The sequence below is a fragment of the Mus musculus genome, chromosome 15 (genome assembly GCF_000001635.26).
Source record: "Mus musculus strain C57BL/6J chromosome 15, GRCm38.p6 C57BL/6J".
In the NCBI taxonomy this organism is placed as follows: domain Eukaryota; kingdom Metazoa; phylum Chordata; class Mammalia; order Rodentia; family Muridae; genus Mus; species Mus musculus.
In genome coordinates, this window is record NC_000081.6 from 100,203,567 (window position 1) to 100,219,710 (window position 16,144).

The 16,144-nt window shown below is 47.3% G+C and overlaps 1 protein-coding gene across 7 annotated transcripts in view; it reads left to right on the forward strand.

The window, feature by feature from the left end:
- Dip2b (disco interacting protein 2 homolog B) overlaps positions 1–15,908 on the forward strand; it is a 181,849-nt gene extending 165,941 nt beyond the window's left edge. For 4 of the 7 annotated variants that reach the window (XM_011245629.3, XM_011245630.3, XM_011245631.3 and 1 more), the window contains 6 exons: positions 1,517–1,578; positions 2,831–2,888; positions 4,192–4,266; positions 6,013–6,190; positions 8,418–8,541; positions 11,612–15,908. In XM_011245629.3, the coding sequence (XP_011243931.1) occupies positions 1,517–1,578; positions 2,831–2,888; positions 4,192–4,266; positions 6,013–6,190; positions 8,418–8,541; positions 11,612–11,864 (750 nt within the window). In that variant the 3' untranslated portion in view covers positions 11,865–15,908. The remainder of the gene's footprint in view (positions 1–1,516; positions 1,579–2,830; positions 2,889–4,191; positions 4,267–6,012; positions 6,191–8,417; positions 8,542–11,611) is intronic. The other 3 variants (NM_001159361.2, NM_172819.3, XM_006520976.4) reach the window with 2 other exon arrangements.
- The last annotated feature ends 236 nt before the right edge of the window (positions 15,909–16,144 follow it).

A 16,144-nucleotide genomic window follows, 5' to 3' on the forward strand; every position in this document is an offset into this window, starting at 1 on the left:
CAGCCTCTGGAAGACCAGCCTGTGCTCTTAACCCCTGAGCCATCTCTCCAGCCCCCTTGGGTGATGTTTTTTACACTAGACTGGCCATTTCCCAACTAGACTCCCCAAGTTATTTACTGTTTGAGTCTCACCTGGGTTATTTCTGCTCCATCTGACTGTCCTCAGGAGGCATTTCTCTTGGCCACATGTCCTAGTCCATCCTGTCTAATGGAGACCTCTGGCTCTCCTGTCTTCTTTCTCCTTCCTCCCTCGTGGTCCCTACCTGTGACCCCTAAGCCTAGGAACCAAGGCCTTGTCTACTCTATTCTCCAAGTAATTGGCTGTCAGCCACTTTTGTTTAATCAGTCAGAGACTAAAAACAAGCAAAGTTTACACATCATTTGGTGTATGGGGGAAAGTGCTGGTTTTGACTGCAACCAGATCCAATGTTTAGCATTTTGAAAACAAGCAGTTCCAGACCAGCTCCAGCACCATGAAGTTCTTGTTGCTGCTGCTGGGTCTTTGAGACAGAGTTGCCTGACCATGAACTCACAGCAGTCTCCCTGCCTCAGTCTTCTGACCCCCTGAGTAGACTGTGAGGCCTTGTAGTGTCTTCAAGGCCATGCTGCTCTGCCTGAGACTGGTTCTGCTGGGTCACTGTGGAGATTTAGGCTTTTTATCTTGCCTGCTGCATCTCCTATGTTCATCTATAAAATGATGCCTTTGTTTGCCCAGGGTTGGCCTACAGGTCAGCGGATTACTAGGGAAGCACTCAGACAAGAGCAAGCCAGTGGCCTCCATGTGATACTCTCTCCTAGTACAGAGTGCTCCAGGAACCTCCCTGAGTCCCTTTTTTTTTTTTAAAGATGTATTTATTTTATGTATATGAGTACACTGTAGCTGTACTGATGGTTTTGAGCCACCATTTGGTTGCTGGGATTTGAACTCAGGACCTTCGGAAGAGCAGTCAGTGCCCTTAACCTCTGAGCCATCTCTCCAGCCCCCTGAGTCCTATTTTAATGTCATTAATTAATTAATATACATCCTTCTTGTCCCCCATATTTTGCCTTCTAAAAATAAAGCTGCATCTTTTGCCATGTTGTTCTGGGTAGATCTAGAACAGTCTGACTTTATGTGCTTGGCAGCTCATGAGGCAAGTGCATGCATGCATAGCCAAGGGGAAGAGAGGGTGACTAAGACTCTGGTCTCCAGTGACCCAGGTCAAGAGGCTTGCAGGAAATGTCATCATACTTCCCTGTAGAGTCCCATCCTGCCCCTTGCTCTCATCAGCCCCTGCTCTGAGCCCTGGGTAGGGAACTACCCAAACCCACTCCCCAGGCTTGGTACTGCTTCATTGCTGCAGAGATAGCCAAGAGGTTGCCAGGCCCAAGGCTCCTCCCCGCTCCCCCTTTTATGGCTCACTTGGTTAAAGAGAAAGTGAGAATGAGCTCTCCGACAGCAGACATTTCCCATTTGTGGAAGAGAGACAGCTCGTTCAGGCTTTAAATAAACAGTGTGCTGGTTTGTTCTTCTTTAGGGAACCTCAGGGCCGGATCCAACAACTGTGTATGTGGATCTGAAGTCGCTGAGACATGACAGGTATGGTGAGCACAGAGCTTGACCTCAACATCAGCACCCCTGTCCTGCTCTTGTTTACATCTTGAGGGGTGATGCAGGAAGGGGAAGGTCTCATGTCTGTCATTAGTAAATAATAGGAATTTTGTTTATGAAAAAAAAGCTTCAGTTCTCACAGTTGCTTCATTGACATTAGCTTTAGGCCTTGGTTGGTTTTTCATCACCCAAGAGGTGGAGTAGGATTTGAAACCCCAGTTTGTTATATAGTCTGAGCTGGCCTAAAACTTACAGCCATCCTCCTGCCTCTGATTCTGCTAGATTATAGGCATGAGGAATCATGCCTGGCTTGCTGTATTGTTCTATAATTAAAATGTAATCTTAGTTTCTAGCTATAAATGTATATACTTTTGTGGGGCTGCGTGTGGGGCGCACGCCTTTAACTGTAGCACTCAAGCAGGCGGATCTCTGAGTTCCAGGATAGCCAGAGCTATACAGGGAGACCCTGTCTCAAAAACAAAAACAAAAACAAAAGAAAACAAACAATAGATAGTGTCTTTGTTCTGCAGTTCAAAAAAATGAGGCAGACGTGAGGCCAGGACAGGGCTTTGACACAACACTTAATCTGAGTCCATAGTTTGTGAAGCCGCTTTTTCTCTCACTGAGATTTTAAGTTTTGTCCCACAGCGTGATGCTGAGATACGGAGCCCTTTGCACATTAGGCTGGTGGCTAGTCCCCAGTGTGCCTAGGCAGAGACCCCAGGCCACACTCGTGCTGGGTGTGTGTGTGTGAGCATGCGTGCATATGTGCGCACCAGAAAACTACCCTAGGTGGTGTTACTTGGTTCCTCAGGGACCATCCACCTTGTTTTCTGGGACAGGGTCAATCTCTGAGACCTGTGGCTTGCCAATTCTGAGAAGATTGCTCTCTGGGCAGCCTCGTAGACTCCCCTGTCTCTGCCTCCCAGCACCGGAGTCATGGACATGAGTCACAGTACTTGGTGTCACGGTTAAGCAGCAGCACTCCACCTGCTGACATATCTGGTGGCCTGACGGCAGGTCTCCTTCCCTGGAGAGGCTCGCCTCTCGACTCCTGGGAACAGGTTGTTACAGTGGGAGCTGCTGTTGAAACCTAGTAAACTGACCCAGAGCATCAAGTGTGTGGAGTGTGAGAAGCCCACTTTGGGAGCAGAGGTGCCAGTTAGACATCCTGAGGAGGTAGCTGCAGTAGTGAACCCCATTTTATAAAGACTAGACATTAACCCCTGTTTCTCTACAGGGTCCGTCTTGTGGAACGGGGTGCCCCCCAGAGCCTCCTGCTTTCTGAATCTGGAAAGGTATTCTATTCTGCTAGCTGCTGGGGAAGGCTGGGATGGAGGAAGAGGGCTGAAGCCTGAGAGAAGAGTCCAGTCAAGCTTAGAGAAAAGCCCATAGGCTTTCCTTAATGGATGGTTTCAGATGCATGAAGACCAGATGTGCACTTATCTCCAGATTGTTTAAATCCCATGGACACGCCATTCTTACTGATAAGCCAGCAAAGTGGCTAGAGGGGCAGCACCTGAGGAAGCCAGCTCTGTCTGTAAACACTGAAAGTCAGGACAGAGAGGAGCTTCGAGAAAGAGAGCTAGAGAGCTAGCAGCTACTCTGAGCATCCCTTCACCCTATCCCCTCCATCCTCACCACCTCCCCCTCTGTCATCCCTCACCCTGAACTGTCCAGACAGAGGACAGAATTGAGAAGATGTGTCAGGGTCCTGCCTAGGAATCCTGAGGCAGAGAAGAAAGAAACCCAAAGGAGACTCTGCCTACTCTCCAGCATATGTCACAACACAGGGGGCTTGTGTGAACTGCGTGTGTGGGCTGTGCCATTCATTGCTCATGTCTGCAGTTGGGAGCACGTGGAAGCAGGAATATCATGTCATGAGGGTAGGCCGAGGCTACCCTTTATTCCCTTCCTCTAGGTTTTAGATACTTAAACCTGGGTAGTAAGTCTCAGGCTTTAGAAACCCAAGCTAAAAAATTAACAGGGCAAGAGACAGTAACCCAAATGGCTGGATGACTCTCTTGCCTGTTTGCCCAGAATGGTCCTCGTCCATAGTAGGCAAGTGGCTTACTGCTGAACTACACTACTACCGTGGAATCATCTTAGGTGAGCCCTCATCCATGAGCCCAGACAGCATATGTTTCTCTTCCTCCCTATTGTGGCTCCCCACTGTAGTCTGAGCTCCCCGTGGAGTGGTCTCCAAGTTCTCCTCCTAGTTTATCTTTGGAAAGGCTTACCCAAAAGGGAATGGCTGAGATACTTACCAGCGTCTTGCTGTTGTGGCCTTGAGCAGAAGTTTCTCAACCCTCTGAGGAGATAGCAGTCTGGATTGTTCTAGCTTCAGAGTGGAACTCACTGATCCTCCATCTCTACTAAGACGAGAAAGATTGACCAGGAACAAACAGAAAAGCACTTCAGGACCCTTTGAGTGATGGCTGCTTCATTAGCTCTTGCCATTTCTAGTCCAGTTCCTAGAGGTCATTGGTTGATTGCAGGGCTTGGGGTTAGAAGCCATGCCTCAGACCAGTAAGCTAAGCCACAGCCACAGGTACGAGGCTTGGTTGAACTGAGTATTTGTATTTCCTCTTTGATTCTTAGATCTTACCTGGAGTAAAAGTAGTTATTGTCAATCCTGAGACCAAAGGACCTGTTGGAGACTCTCACCTGGGAGAGGTAGGTGTGAATCTCATTGGAGACTTGCACTTGGGAGAGTTAGGTGTGAATCTCATTTTCACTTTGAAATCAGCTGATTTGAGGTCACACACTGAGCCAACAGAACTGGACTCCACTGCATTCCCTCTATTGGGAATCCTGGATTTTTGGAAAGCTAGCGATGGAAAGGGGCAGAAGGAGGAGGCTGAGACTGGAATCCAGCCTGGTTAGAAATAGTCTCAGATTTGTTCACTGCTGTCCTCTTACTTGAAAGCAAACTGGCCAAATCCTGCCTGCTCCCGCCTGTGAAGGGCTGGGACTGCAGGGGCCCCATGTATACATTTTAAAATACTCATAAATGTTATATTCCGCAATGTGTTGGGTTTGCTTTAGTGTGGGAATATTCTCAAGCCTCTCTTCCACTCTTTTCCCACATCTTTGAGGAAAGCTGATGGAGCCATAGTTTAATGGGGGAGTCTTGGAAGTGTAGGTACCAGAGAGCCACCCCTGCCACCACCTTAGTTGCTGTTCTGTTGCAGTGAAGAGACACCATGACTAAGAGAACTTGCAACTATTACAAGAGAAGACATTTAGTTGGGGGCTTGTTTACAGTTTGAGAGGTTTAGTCCATTATCATCATGGCAGGGTGTATGGCAGCATGCAAGCAGGCACTGGAGCAGTAGTGGAGAGCTACATCCTGATTGTAGGCAGAGACAGATTCTGGGCTTGGTCTGGGCTTTTGAAACCTCAAAGCCTACCCTCCAGTAAGGCCACACCTCTTAATCCTTCTAATACTTTTACATAGTGCGACTCCCTGGTGGCTACCCTTTCACATCTGTGAGCCTAGGGGGCTGTTCTCATTCATACCACCACAGCTGGTTACAAGCCTTTCAAGGTCAGACTGTTTGCTCTGTTTTAGTAATGATGATATGCGCCTCACATAAGGAATAGAACCTTTGTGACAGTTAAATTCATTTTACCTGTATCTGCAGTACACAAAAACTGTCAGGGTTTCACAAGCCTAGTGGCTGGTGCCATCCTTTTGCCAGCTGTCACCCTGTAGACGTTGCAAACTCAGTGTCCTGTGGTGTCACCCTAACTCAGTATCCTGAGGTGTCACCCCAAACTCAGTGACCTGTGGTGTTATCCACAAAGCTTTGTGCCACATTTACACCACAAGTGTGGAACCATGCCTTAGTGTTTCTGCGGAACTCTGGAAGCTGGTGGGAAATGAACCAATGAGGCAGTGCAACCTAGTGGTTAAGAGCACAGCCTCTGGCACCAGCCACCAGGGTAGAGGCTCCTTTCTAGTCTAGGGAAATCTTTAGACTTGTCTTTCTATCTGTATAGTGAAAATAACAACCATGTGGCCATCTTGTGTGTCACAACTGATGGAGAGCAAGCCAGTTAAGTCCCTCATAGAGTAAACACTAGGTAAATGTTAGCTACATACTGTTGTGGTTGTATTGTTAATGTGAAAATGACTTAGTTTGGTTTTTTTGTTTGTTTGGGGTTTTTTTTTTTTTTTTTTTTGGTTTTTGTTTCTTTTTGGTTTTTTGAGACAGGGTTTCTCTGTGTAGCCCTGGCTGTCTTGAAACTCACTTTGTAGACCAGGCTGGCCTCGAACTCAGAAATCCGCCTGCCTCTGCCTCCCAAGTGCTGGGATTAGAGGCGTGTGCCACCATGCCCGGCTAGTTTGTTTTTTTAATTCAAATAATCTGTCCCAGAAGAACTGAACTAATGCAGTCATCTTTCCTTCTCCTATAGATCTGGGTGAATAGCCCCCATACCGCCAGTGGCTACTATACCATCTACGACAGCGAGACTCTTCAAGCTGATCATTTCAATACCCGTCTGAGCTTTGGAGATGCTGCCCAGACACTCTGGGCCCGGACAGGATACCTCGGGTTTGTCCGCAGGACTGAGCTCACTGCAGCCACTGGAGGTATCTTCTAGCCCTGTTCTCTCCCAGCTGCCTGTTCACATCATTGGAAAGCTTATTCGGCCTGCCTTGGGGTATAGAGCCCCTCCCTCTCTGTGCCTCTAGAACATATAGTTGAAGTAACAACACTCATTTGAAGTAACCTTTGTCCTTAGAGGACTATCTGGAAGAGAACCCCTTCAAACTGCCCCGAGTATCATAGGACAGGGTATTAGAGCAGCTCGTAACCCCAGAGACTCTCCTGAGGATCAGCAGATGCCCCAGGCAGCATAGAGCTCTCTTAGGGCTGGCACTCAGTGCTGACCAAGCTCCTAGGACAGGGGAAATAGGAACATGCACAACCCACAAGAGGGGATTGGGGGGTGTTGTTGTTGGCCCTGGCTGGCCTCAGACTCACAGAGATCCACCTGCCGCTGTGTCTGGAGTGCTGAGACTAAAGGTGTGCACCACCATGCTTGGCCTGAGAATTGCTTCTGAAGTGGATCCAAGCCTGCTTATTGGCAGTGCTCTGTCAGAGAGTTCACAGATGCTCACTGCAGTTTGTTTCTGTGCTTTCTGCTGCCCACCTTCCTGGCTGGCGCTGGAGCTGTGTAAACCACTCACCACTCTATGGAAGAGCTGATAGAGAGCACCCTGGGCCATCAAGGCCTCGGCTGGGTCTCGCCATTTCTTCTGAACCGAACAGTGTGGATTGTTTCACCATATTTCATGGGGGAGTGAGGGTTGCGGTCCCTAGCCAGGTTCACTCTGTGACTGTGAGCCTATAGACTGAAGAGTGGGTGTCCTCTGCATCACGGAGTGATGTGTGATGTGCTGCCGTTGGTGCCTTCAGTGCTGGCACATAGATAACAACCCTGACACCAGTCTTCATCATCAGATCAGAAATCTTACTTTCCATAAAAAGTCTGCGGAGCCTGTCTTCCTTCCTGTGCTTGCTCAGCTGAACCTGGCCACGCTGATCTCCATTCTCTGCAGTTAGAGGATCTACAGCTCTTTGAGAGGACCCAGGATCAGTTCCCATCCCCCACATCAAGTGGTCCACAACTGTAACTTGATCTTTAGGAAATCTGATACCTTCTCTATCAAGTGGTTCACAACCACCTGGAACTCCTGTAACTTCTAGGGAGAATCCAATACTTTTTTCTGGATTCTGAGGGCACTACCTACACTCATACGTGCACATATAAACACACACATACATACAAATAAAAAGTAAAACTAAGAAGAAGCCATTGTGTAGATCTGGTCAGATAGCTCAGTGGTTAAAAGCATGGTTGCTCTTTCAGAGGACCCAGGTTTGATTCCCAGTACGTACACGGCAACACACACCTGTAACTCCACTCTTTTTTTTGTTTTTTGTTTTTTGTTTTTTTATCGAGACAAGGTTTCTCTGTTGTAACCCTGGCTGTCCTGGAACTCACTTTGTAGACCAGGCTGGCCTCAAATTCAGAAATCCACCTTCCTCTGCCTCCCACGTGCTGGGATTAAAGGCGTGCTTCACCATGCCTGGCCTGTAACTCCGCTCTTATCACCATCATACACATAAAATAAAACAAATACTTTTTTTTTAAGATGTATTTATTTATTATATGTAAGTACACTGTAGCTGTCTTCAGACACTCCAGAAGAGGGCGTCAGATTTCTTTACGGATGGTTGTGAGCCATCATGTGGTTGCTGGGATTTGAACTCGGGACCTTCGGAAGAGCAGTCGATGCTCTTAACCACTGAGCCATCTTGCCAGCCCCCCAAATATTTTTTTAAAAAATATTTTTTTAAAAAGTATAGCCAGGTGGTGGTGGTGCACACCTTTAAATCCAGCACTCAGGAGGCAGAGGCAACTGAATTCATGAGTTCAAGGCCAGCCTGGTCTACAGAGTAAGTTCCAGGACAGCCAGAGCTACACAGAGGAAACCCTGTGTCAGAAAAGAAAAAAAAAGACAAAAATGTGTGTTTACGTGTGCAAATGTGTGATTACAGGCTGTGTTGCCATCTCTCCTTCCACCTTTGTCTAGGTTCACCTACGAAGCCATCCTCAATCCAGACTCAGTGATGTGTCCCTCATAGCAAACATTTATCCTGACCTCTCTCTCATGGAGCAAGTAGCAGGGCTCAGGACCTTTTGGAGTTTGCCCAGTCACAGCCAGCTGACTGGTGTCCCCAACCCCGTGCTCTTAATGCCAACACCTTATTGAACGTGTGGGGGTCTGAGCCTGTTCCTCTTCCTTTCAGAACGCCATGACGCCTTGTATGTGGTGGGTGCGCTGGATGAGACACTGGAGCTGAGGGGATTGCGATACCATCCTATCGATATAGAGACCTCCGTGTCCCGCGTCCACAGGAGCATTGCTGAATGGTAAGTTCCCTTACAACTTGTTCTCACTTCAGCTTTAGTGATGATGAAAATTGTTCTGGTCAGTCGGCCATCTGTTCCAGTGCCACCTGCCCATGTGGCACCCCTCAAGAGCAAGACAAACTTCCATCTTACTGCACAGTCCATGGTGGTCTCAAAGCCTGTCTCAATCAAGTGTGCGTTACACACTGAGTCAGGCGCCCTGACATTCAATCTAATGACGGCTTCACCTCCCACACTTCCTAGTGCTTCCTGACTACAGTCCACGGTGGTCTCAGTCGCCAGAGCCACTGTGTTGCTGAGTCAGTGTGTAACGCACACTCGCATAGGCAGAAGCATCAGCAGGGCACCTGACTCTAGGATGTCACACAGTGTGAGAGGGATGGCAGTGACTTTAAAGACGGTGGCCCAGCAAGGAAGGAGTTTACCACCAAGCCTGAACCCACATGGTAGAAGGAAAGAATCGACTCCCACAGGTTGTCCTCTGTCCTCCACGTGTAGCTGTGGTATACACACATGCTTCCTTTCCCATGCATAACAAACAACGGCTACAAAAAAATTACTGAGAACGAAGGCTCACCTCCCTCACTTCCCGGTGCTTCCTGGTTGCCAAAAGGATCAAACCAGCATGTGCGTTTTCAACTGTCAGAGGGAGGAAGACGGTGAAAAAGCCTGGGTTACCATCCAACCTGGCTCTTACATTGAAGGCACTTGCCTGAATTTCCCTCATCAGGGGTTTATCCTACCTCATACTGATGGGAAGTTCATTAAAATTAAAACTGTGTTTTACTACTGATTCTCTTTCTGGGTTTTATGTTTGTTTTTCTTTTTAACTGGTGTGTCTTCGTACATGTCACATATACACAGGTACCATGGAGTGCAGAAGAGGGTGTTAGAGCCCCTGCACTGCAGTTACAGGTAGTCTGAGCCACCCAACAGATAGTTGCTGGGGTCAGAGCTCCCAGCCCTTGTTTTGTTTTGTTTTGTTTTGTTTTGCTTTTTGGTTTTTTTAGGGATTTATTTATTTATTGTATGTAAGTACACTGTCACTGTCTTCAGACACACCAGAAGAGGGCATCAGACCCCATTACAGATGGTTGTGAACCACCATGTGGTTGCTGGGATTTGAACTCAGGACCTCCAGAAGAGCAGTTAGTGCTCTTAACCACTGAGCCATCTCACCAGCCCCTCTCCCATCCCTTGTAAGAGCAGCAGTTCTCCTAGCACCAAGCCATCTCTCCAGACCCTCACTCTTGGATCTGTTTGTCTATTTGTTTAGTGGCAGGGTCTCTCTCCATAGCCCTAGCTGTTCTACAACTCACTTTATAGACCAGGCTGGCCTCAGACTCACAGAGATCCACCTGCCTCTCCCTCCCAAGTGTTATTCTTGGCTGTTTCCTCTCCTGTGTCCTCCCCAGTCTGTCCCGATTGCATAACCATGGTTTCTACAATAGGCACACATGCTTCCCAAATGCTCCTTTATTTAAGGACAGTCTTGCCTGGCAGGACTATAGAGGCCGATGCAGGAACTCTGGACTTGCAGACTAGCCTGGGCTACCCAGGGAAGAGATCTGTCTCAAAACACACAAAAAAGGGTCTTTCAGCTTGCATGGGTTAGAGTCTCTCCCCAGGTTTAAACAAGATTGATTAAAGCAAGAACATCTTTTGTTTTGTTTTAAGATTTATTTATCTATTTCTTATATGTGAGTACACTGTTACTATCTTCAGACACACATCAGGGAATATCAGATCCCATTACAGCTGGTTGTGAGCCACAATGTGGTTGCTGGGAATTGATCTCAGGACCTTTGGAAGAGCAGTCAACCACTGAGCCATCTCTCCACCCCAGCAAGAATATCTTGACATGAAGAATTTTTTGGAAAGCATGTAGGGAAGTTGGTGCCATAACGGATTTTAGATATTTGACTTTATTACAACCAAATATTACTTATAGCTATATTTAATAATCGGAATCATTTTAAATATCAGTTGAGCATTGTATATCGAAAGCCACTTCAGACCTTTTGGTGTTGTGATCTGCTCAGTGAAACTTATATTGCAAACAACAGAAATTGTGTTCAACGAAGTTTAAATAAGCCAAATATGATGGCACACACCTTTAACCCCAGTACTTGGTAGTCAGAAGCAGATGGATCTCTGAGCTCAAGGCCAGCATGGTCTACAAAGGTATTACCAGAATAGCCAGGGCTACACAGAGAAATTCTGTATTGGGAAGGGGAGCTTAAGTAAAGTCGGTCATAATGGCTCAGCTGAGCTACAGAGACTCTATCTCAGACAAACAGCACTTAACATGGAAGAGTTAGTAGAAGGAACTTGGCCCTTCTGTAAATGCCGAGTCTCAGAATAGGTTACAAACAAGGTCCAGGCACACCATTAGGAATGGCTGCCTCTCCGGCCTCTGGAGCTGTGAACCCTGTATCCAGTCCCTCCTTCCTGAGCAGCTGCTTTGTCTTTCCTCTAAATTCCAAACTGTCAGACACGGTGTCCTCAGCTCAGGTAATCCCACTGTCAGACTCCTAGAAAATGCTGGAAGGCTTGGCAGTCGGCTGTTTACATGAATGGCTGCTGGCCTCTGACTGACGTCCAGGAGAACCAGGGTTCTCAGGGAAATGGGCTAAGTATCAGAAGAAAGTACAAAAGACAGGGCCAGCAAGATAGTGCCGCTCAGGAGGGAATGTGCTGCCAAGTCGTTCAGGAACAGAGGACTCGAGCACAAGCCCCAGAAGCACACTGTGGAGGGAGAGAGCGACTGCCCCACCGGCTCCCGACTCTTCACACCCCATACATAGTGCATACATCTTCCTTCCCCAGAAGGAACTGCAGAGATGGCTTACCCTCTAAGAGCCCTTGATGCTCTTGCAGAGGACCTAGGCTCTGTTCCCAGAACCCGCGTTAGCTCACACCCAGCCAATTCCAGGGACTCCACTCTCTTCTGACCTCAGGCCCTGCATGCGCGTGCACTTACATAAATGCAGGTGAACACCCACACTGGTAAAATCAAAATGAGTGTGTGTAAAGGATGGATGTTAACTGAGTGTCATTGGCATTTCAGTGCTGTGTTCACGTGGACCAACTTGCTGGTGGTCGTTGTGGAACTATGCGGCTCTGAACAGGAAGCCCTGGACCTGGTTCCTCTCGTGACCAATGTGGTCCTGGAAGAGCATTACCTCATCGTGGGTGTTGTGGTTGTTGTGGACCCGGGCGTTGTCCCCATCAACTCCAGAGGAGAGAAGCAGAGGATGCACCTCCGAGACAGCTTCCTCGCCGACCAGTTAGACCCTATCTATGTGGCTTACAACATGTAGCCAGCACTGGAGGGACCGCAGGGAAGACCTGTGGCTAGGAGCAGGCTTTCAGCTGACATGAAGATGGCCCCCGCACAGCCTTCATCTCATCCTGTGGGACTCTGACGTCACAGAACACCCAGGAAAGGGGATTTCTGTGGTATCACCGAGAACATGTTAGCAGTCTGTCAGACCTGAGCTCTGGCATGTGCGACAGCACGTTACTAAAGCAGTTACATGCATGTTGCGCTACCCTCATCTGGTATAGAGACCTGCATTTTTACCTAACCTTCTAGACTCCTGAAAGGGAGTTAAATGAATTCACATGAAGGGGTCGCCTGAGTCCCGCAGTTCCCCGCTCTGTACTGTATTTTGCCATTTCCCGTAGTCAGGTGTTCTGCAGGGTCTCTTCACATGAAGCTGCCAAGCGTGAGTCAGCCCATAAGCAAAGTCAAATAACCCACGTGAGGACTGCTTTGTGTGTCTAACTCTCAGTTATAAGCATTCTGACCAGTGTTTAAACGTGTAAATAAGAACACACATAGTTAACTAAAGAACCAGGCAGTCCCCTGCTTAACTGCAGCCTGGATAGCTGAGCTGCTGCTGAGGGCACGCCGTGCGCGACGGCTGACCTGGCAGCGTAGAGTGGGATGATCTAAAACTAAAGCTGCCTGTGCTTGTTTGTAAAGCTTATACTCCCAGAATTAGCCTGAGCTGCTAAGAATTCCTCAACCCATTCCTCTAAGCTGAAAAGCACTCTTGTCAGAATTTAGACCTAACTAAGATTCATCAGTTCCTAACCTACTCTGCAGAACTGCAACAGTTCGCTCAGGCCAGTGTTGAAACTTTCACACCCTGAGTGACTACGGGAGAACTGCCAGCTTCCGCTTCTCTGTGCTCTGTGTCTGCGGTTTACATATAGATCGTCCCCCTGGAAACTGAGGCATGAGCTCTTCCTCAGAAGTCTGTGAGGGTGAATGCTAAAGGCTGGGAAGGGAGTGGGCTAGCCAGCTCATGGAACGTAGGCCGCATACGCACATCTTACCAGTAACCAGTGTGGTTGCCAGAGTGGTCAGGCTGCTCTGAGACAGGGAAGTCTGATCTCCGCAGGAAACTCTTGTGAAGTAACTGGTGCCTGAGGTGCACTCAAGTGTGGGACTGAGCTTGGCTTCTGGCTCAGTTTCCATTTTTTGGTCTGAAACTTCATGTATTTGAATATAGTTAAATTTTATTATTTTTTTCTTACAGAAATATTTTTAAAAATTAAAGAAAATCTCAAGTGAAAAAGAATTAACCTGTTAAATCAGAATGGTTCTCTTTGACCCGTTCTGGTCTATTGTGTAAATATTTATTTAGACTATTTTGATAATACATATTATTTACCCCACTGTAACATCCTGTAAACTAAATGCGTTTTTAAGCAATTTTTAAGACTTGTAATTACCCTAAAAATAAGGTTTATTAAGCCAAGACCAGACTTTTGAGCAGGGCAGCACTGCCAGGCTGTCGTCAGTTTCACCATGTGGCCTCTGTGCCCCTCCTCCGTAGTCCTCTCCCTCCGTACATGCTCCACAGAAAGAAGACCTCTGCTGCCACCTCGGGCTGTGCACTTGGGATACGGTTGGTTCTCACGCCATGAGGGAGATGTTGGGGTATACAGGAAGGGCAGAGTGACATCCCCTCTCAGGACTGAGTCCTTTACAAAGGAAATGGCTTGTGTATTTTGAAAGTCTTAAAACTAATTGTTTTTCTTTTTTTTTTCTTTTCTTTCTTTCTTTTTTTTTTTTTTGAAACAGGGTCTTTTGATATATTCTAAGCTATCCTCCTTCCCCTCCTTGGTTACAGGTGTACTCTGCCATGTGTAGCTCTTAAAACGGCCCATGGTACCTACTAAGCAGAGCAAGGCCTGGGTATCAAACAGTTCTGTGTTAACAGTTCCTAAATTCTAAGGTCCTTGAATTTGAAGGAAAGACCTTTAGGCCAACTCTGTCTTGGCTGATAACTCTTACAATGCACGTTACTAACTTGGTGTCGCTACCCAGGACACATTGTCTACAGTAAATGGAATGTGAGCCACATCTGTACTCTAAACTTTCCTAATAACTGTGTTAAACAAGAACAACAAAAAAAGGTCTCATTGTGTAGCCCTAGCTGCTTATAACTCGCTCTGTAGACCTGGCTGGTGTCAAACTGGAGATCCTCCTTCCTCTGCCTCGGGAGGGCTGGGGCTAAAGGCACACAGCACCAAACCCAGCTAAGTACAGCGTCTAAACATTTCTTAAAGCATATGATATTGGTTTTAATATATTTACCAAAAGTACTATTGCTTGGATATAAAATCACTGAGCTGTTTCCGGTTCTCTCTAAGTTTGGGAATCCTATGTGTATTTAGTTCTGACTAGTCGTTTGAGGTCTCGGTGGCAGAGCCTGGCTAGTGACTACCATGTTGGTCAGTGCAGCCTGCTATCACTCCTTCAAGCACAGTTCTGAACCCAGTCCATCCATCCAGTGGGCCAGCTCCCAGACAGCCATTCCCAGGTCATCTTCTTTAAGACAGTGCTAGAGTAGAACACGGGGCCTGTGCATAACAAACGCCCTACTTCTAAGCTCGTCCTTAGTAGCCCAGGCTGGTCTAGAACCTCTGGTCTTCCTTTCTCTGTCCCGAGTACTGAAATTGCAGCAGACACCTTCATGCCTTGCCCAGGCTTCTAGTCTTTTCCTCCTTCTGGTAATGACTACTTCTTTTTTTTTTTTTATTTTCTGTTGCTTTTCTTTGAGTCCATCCCCCCAAAGTCAGCCTTTACTAGTAGAGGAACAAGACCTGAGCGCTGTCCCTGGGGAACCTCACTAGTCATTCCTTTCCCTTGATGGGGCTTGTGATGGACCCAAGGTCTACCTCAGACTTGAGTCTGTTTCCCCTTGATAGCATCATGGTTCTGGCCTTTTCCACATTCAATGGAAGCTTCATGGTTGTTCTGACAGTGAAAGCAGTCCTGGAGATCCCATTATTAATAAAACAAAAAGGCCTGCAGAGATTCCTGACCACTGATCATGCGGCCAGGAAGGGGGACCAAGAGTAAACCCCATCTTAATTACAAGAGAAAATTTTTTTCTTTTTCTCGTGTGTGTGTGTGTGTGTGTGTGTGTGTGTGTGTGTGTGTGTGTGTGTGTGGAGGGGGATGCACATTTACTGTATAGCCTTTTTGCTGGCTCTCAAACTTGATGCTCTTGCCTCAGCCTTCCAGTGCTGAAATTTCAGGCTGCTGCAAACAGCCATACCTGGCAAGAGAAGTCTTCTAATCTGGAAACCTGTGAAGCCTCAGCCCTTGAGAGGGCCCGAGATGGATCAGGGAGTTCTAGCTGCACACACCCCGAGCGCCTGAGCCCTCAGAATGCCCACCATGCACACAGAGACTCCATTCTCCCCAGGACCAAGTCCTCTGCTGTTGGGGACCATGGCCTGTCTCCTCACCTTAGTCCCTGGGCGTTTGCTTATTGGTCTCCTGGAATCTCAAAGGGCCTGAGGCCTTAGGCTCCTTTAAGGTCTCTGTCTCAGGCATGGTGCTCAATATCTTGGCCAAATAAGTTACTTCCCTTGAATATCCAGGAATTTTAAACTAAAGCAATGAGTTGTCTGTCACCTTGCCCTGGAACTCCAGCGTAACCTGCCTTAGTGTTCCTTGTGTTGTCTGCTTTGATGTAAAACCACAGGTGTGTCGAGGCAGAGGCTGCAGTCCTCTGTGCGCACAGTAGGCCTTTGCTTTACCATTCAACAGTTCTGACTTAGGCATGTGTAGATGGGTCCTTAGATTCGTCCCGAGGAAGAGACTGCAAAGACACATGAAGATTTCTGATCCTAAAATGCTGTTTTGTTTACTTCCTGTCAAGATATCAACCCCTGTCCAATTCAAACTATAGTACTGTGTAATTATGTATAAAGGTTTTTTTATTTATTTGAAATTAGGTTAGATATACATTTTTAAATTTAACATCTGGCTGGACAGTGTTCTATTAACTCATTGAATGTGTTTCCTTTGTCTTGTGTTAATAAATATTGATGCTTGATTATGTTTAATTCTTAAACCTTGGGTGGAGCTGGGTGGTGTTGGGATAGAAGCACAGGCCTTCTGCTAAGCATTTGCTCTAACCTGAGCCACGCCCCCTTTCCTGGATTGATTGAACACAACTTGAGACTGTAAGGTGAGAAGGTGACTCTACAGCCAACTAAGGAGTGTGCTCCAGAACAGGCACAACTAAGGTCACTGGGTCAAGGGACAGCAAACCCTTCATTTGGATTTTGC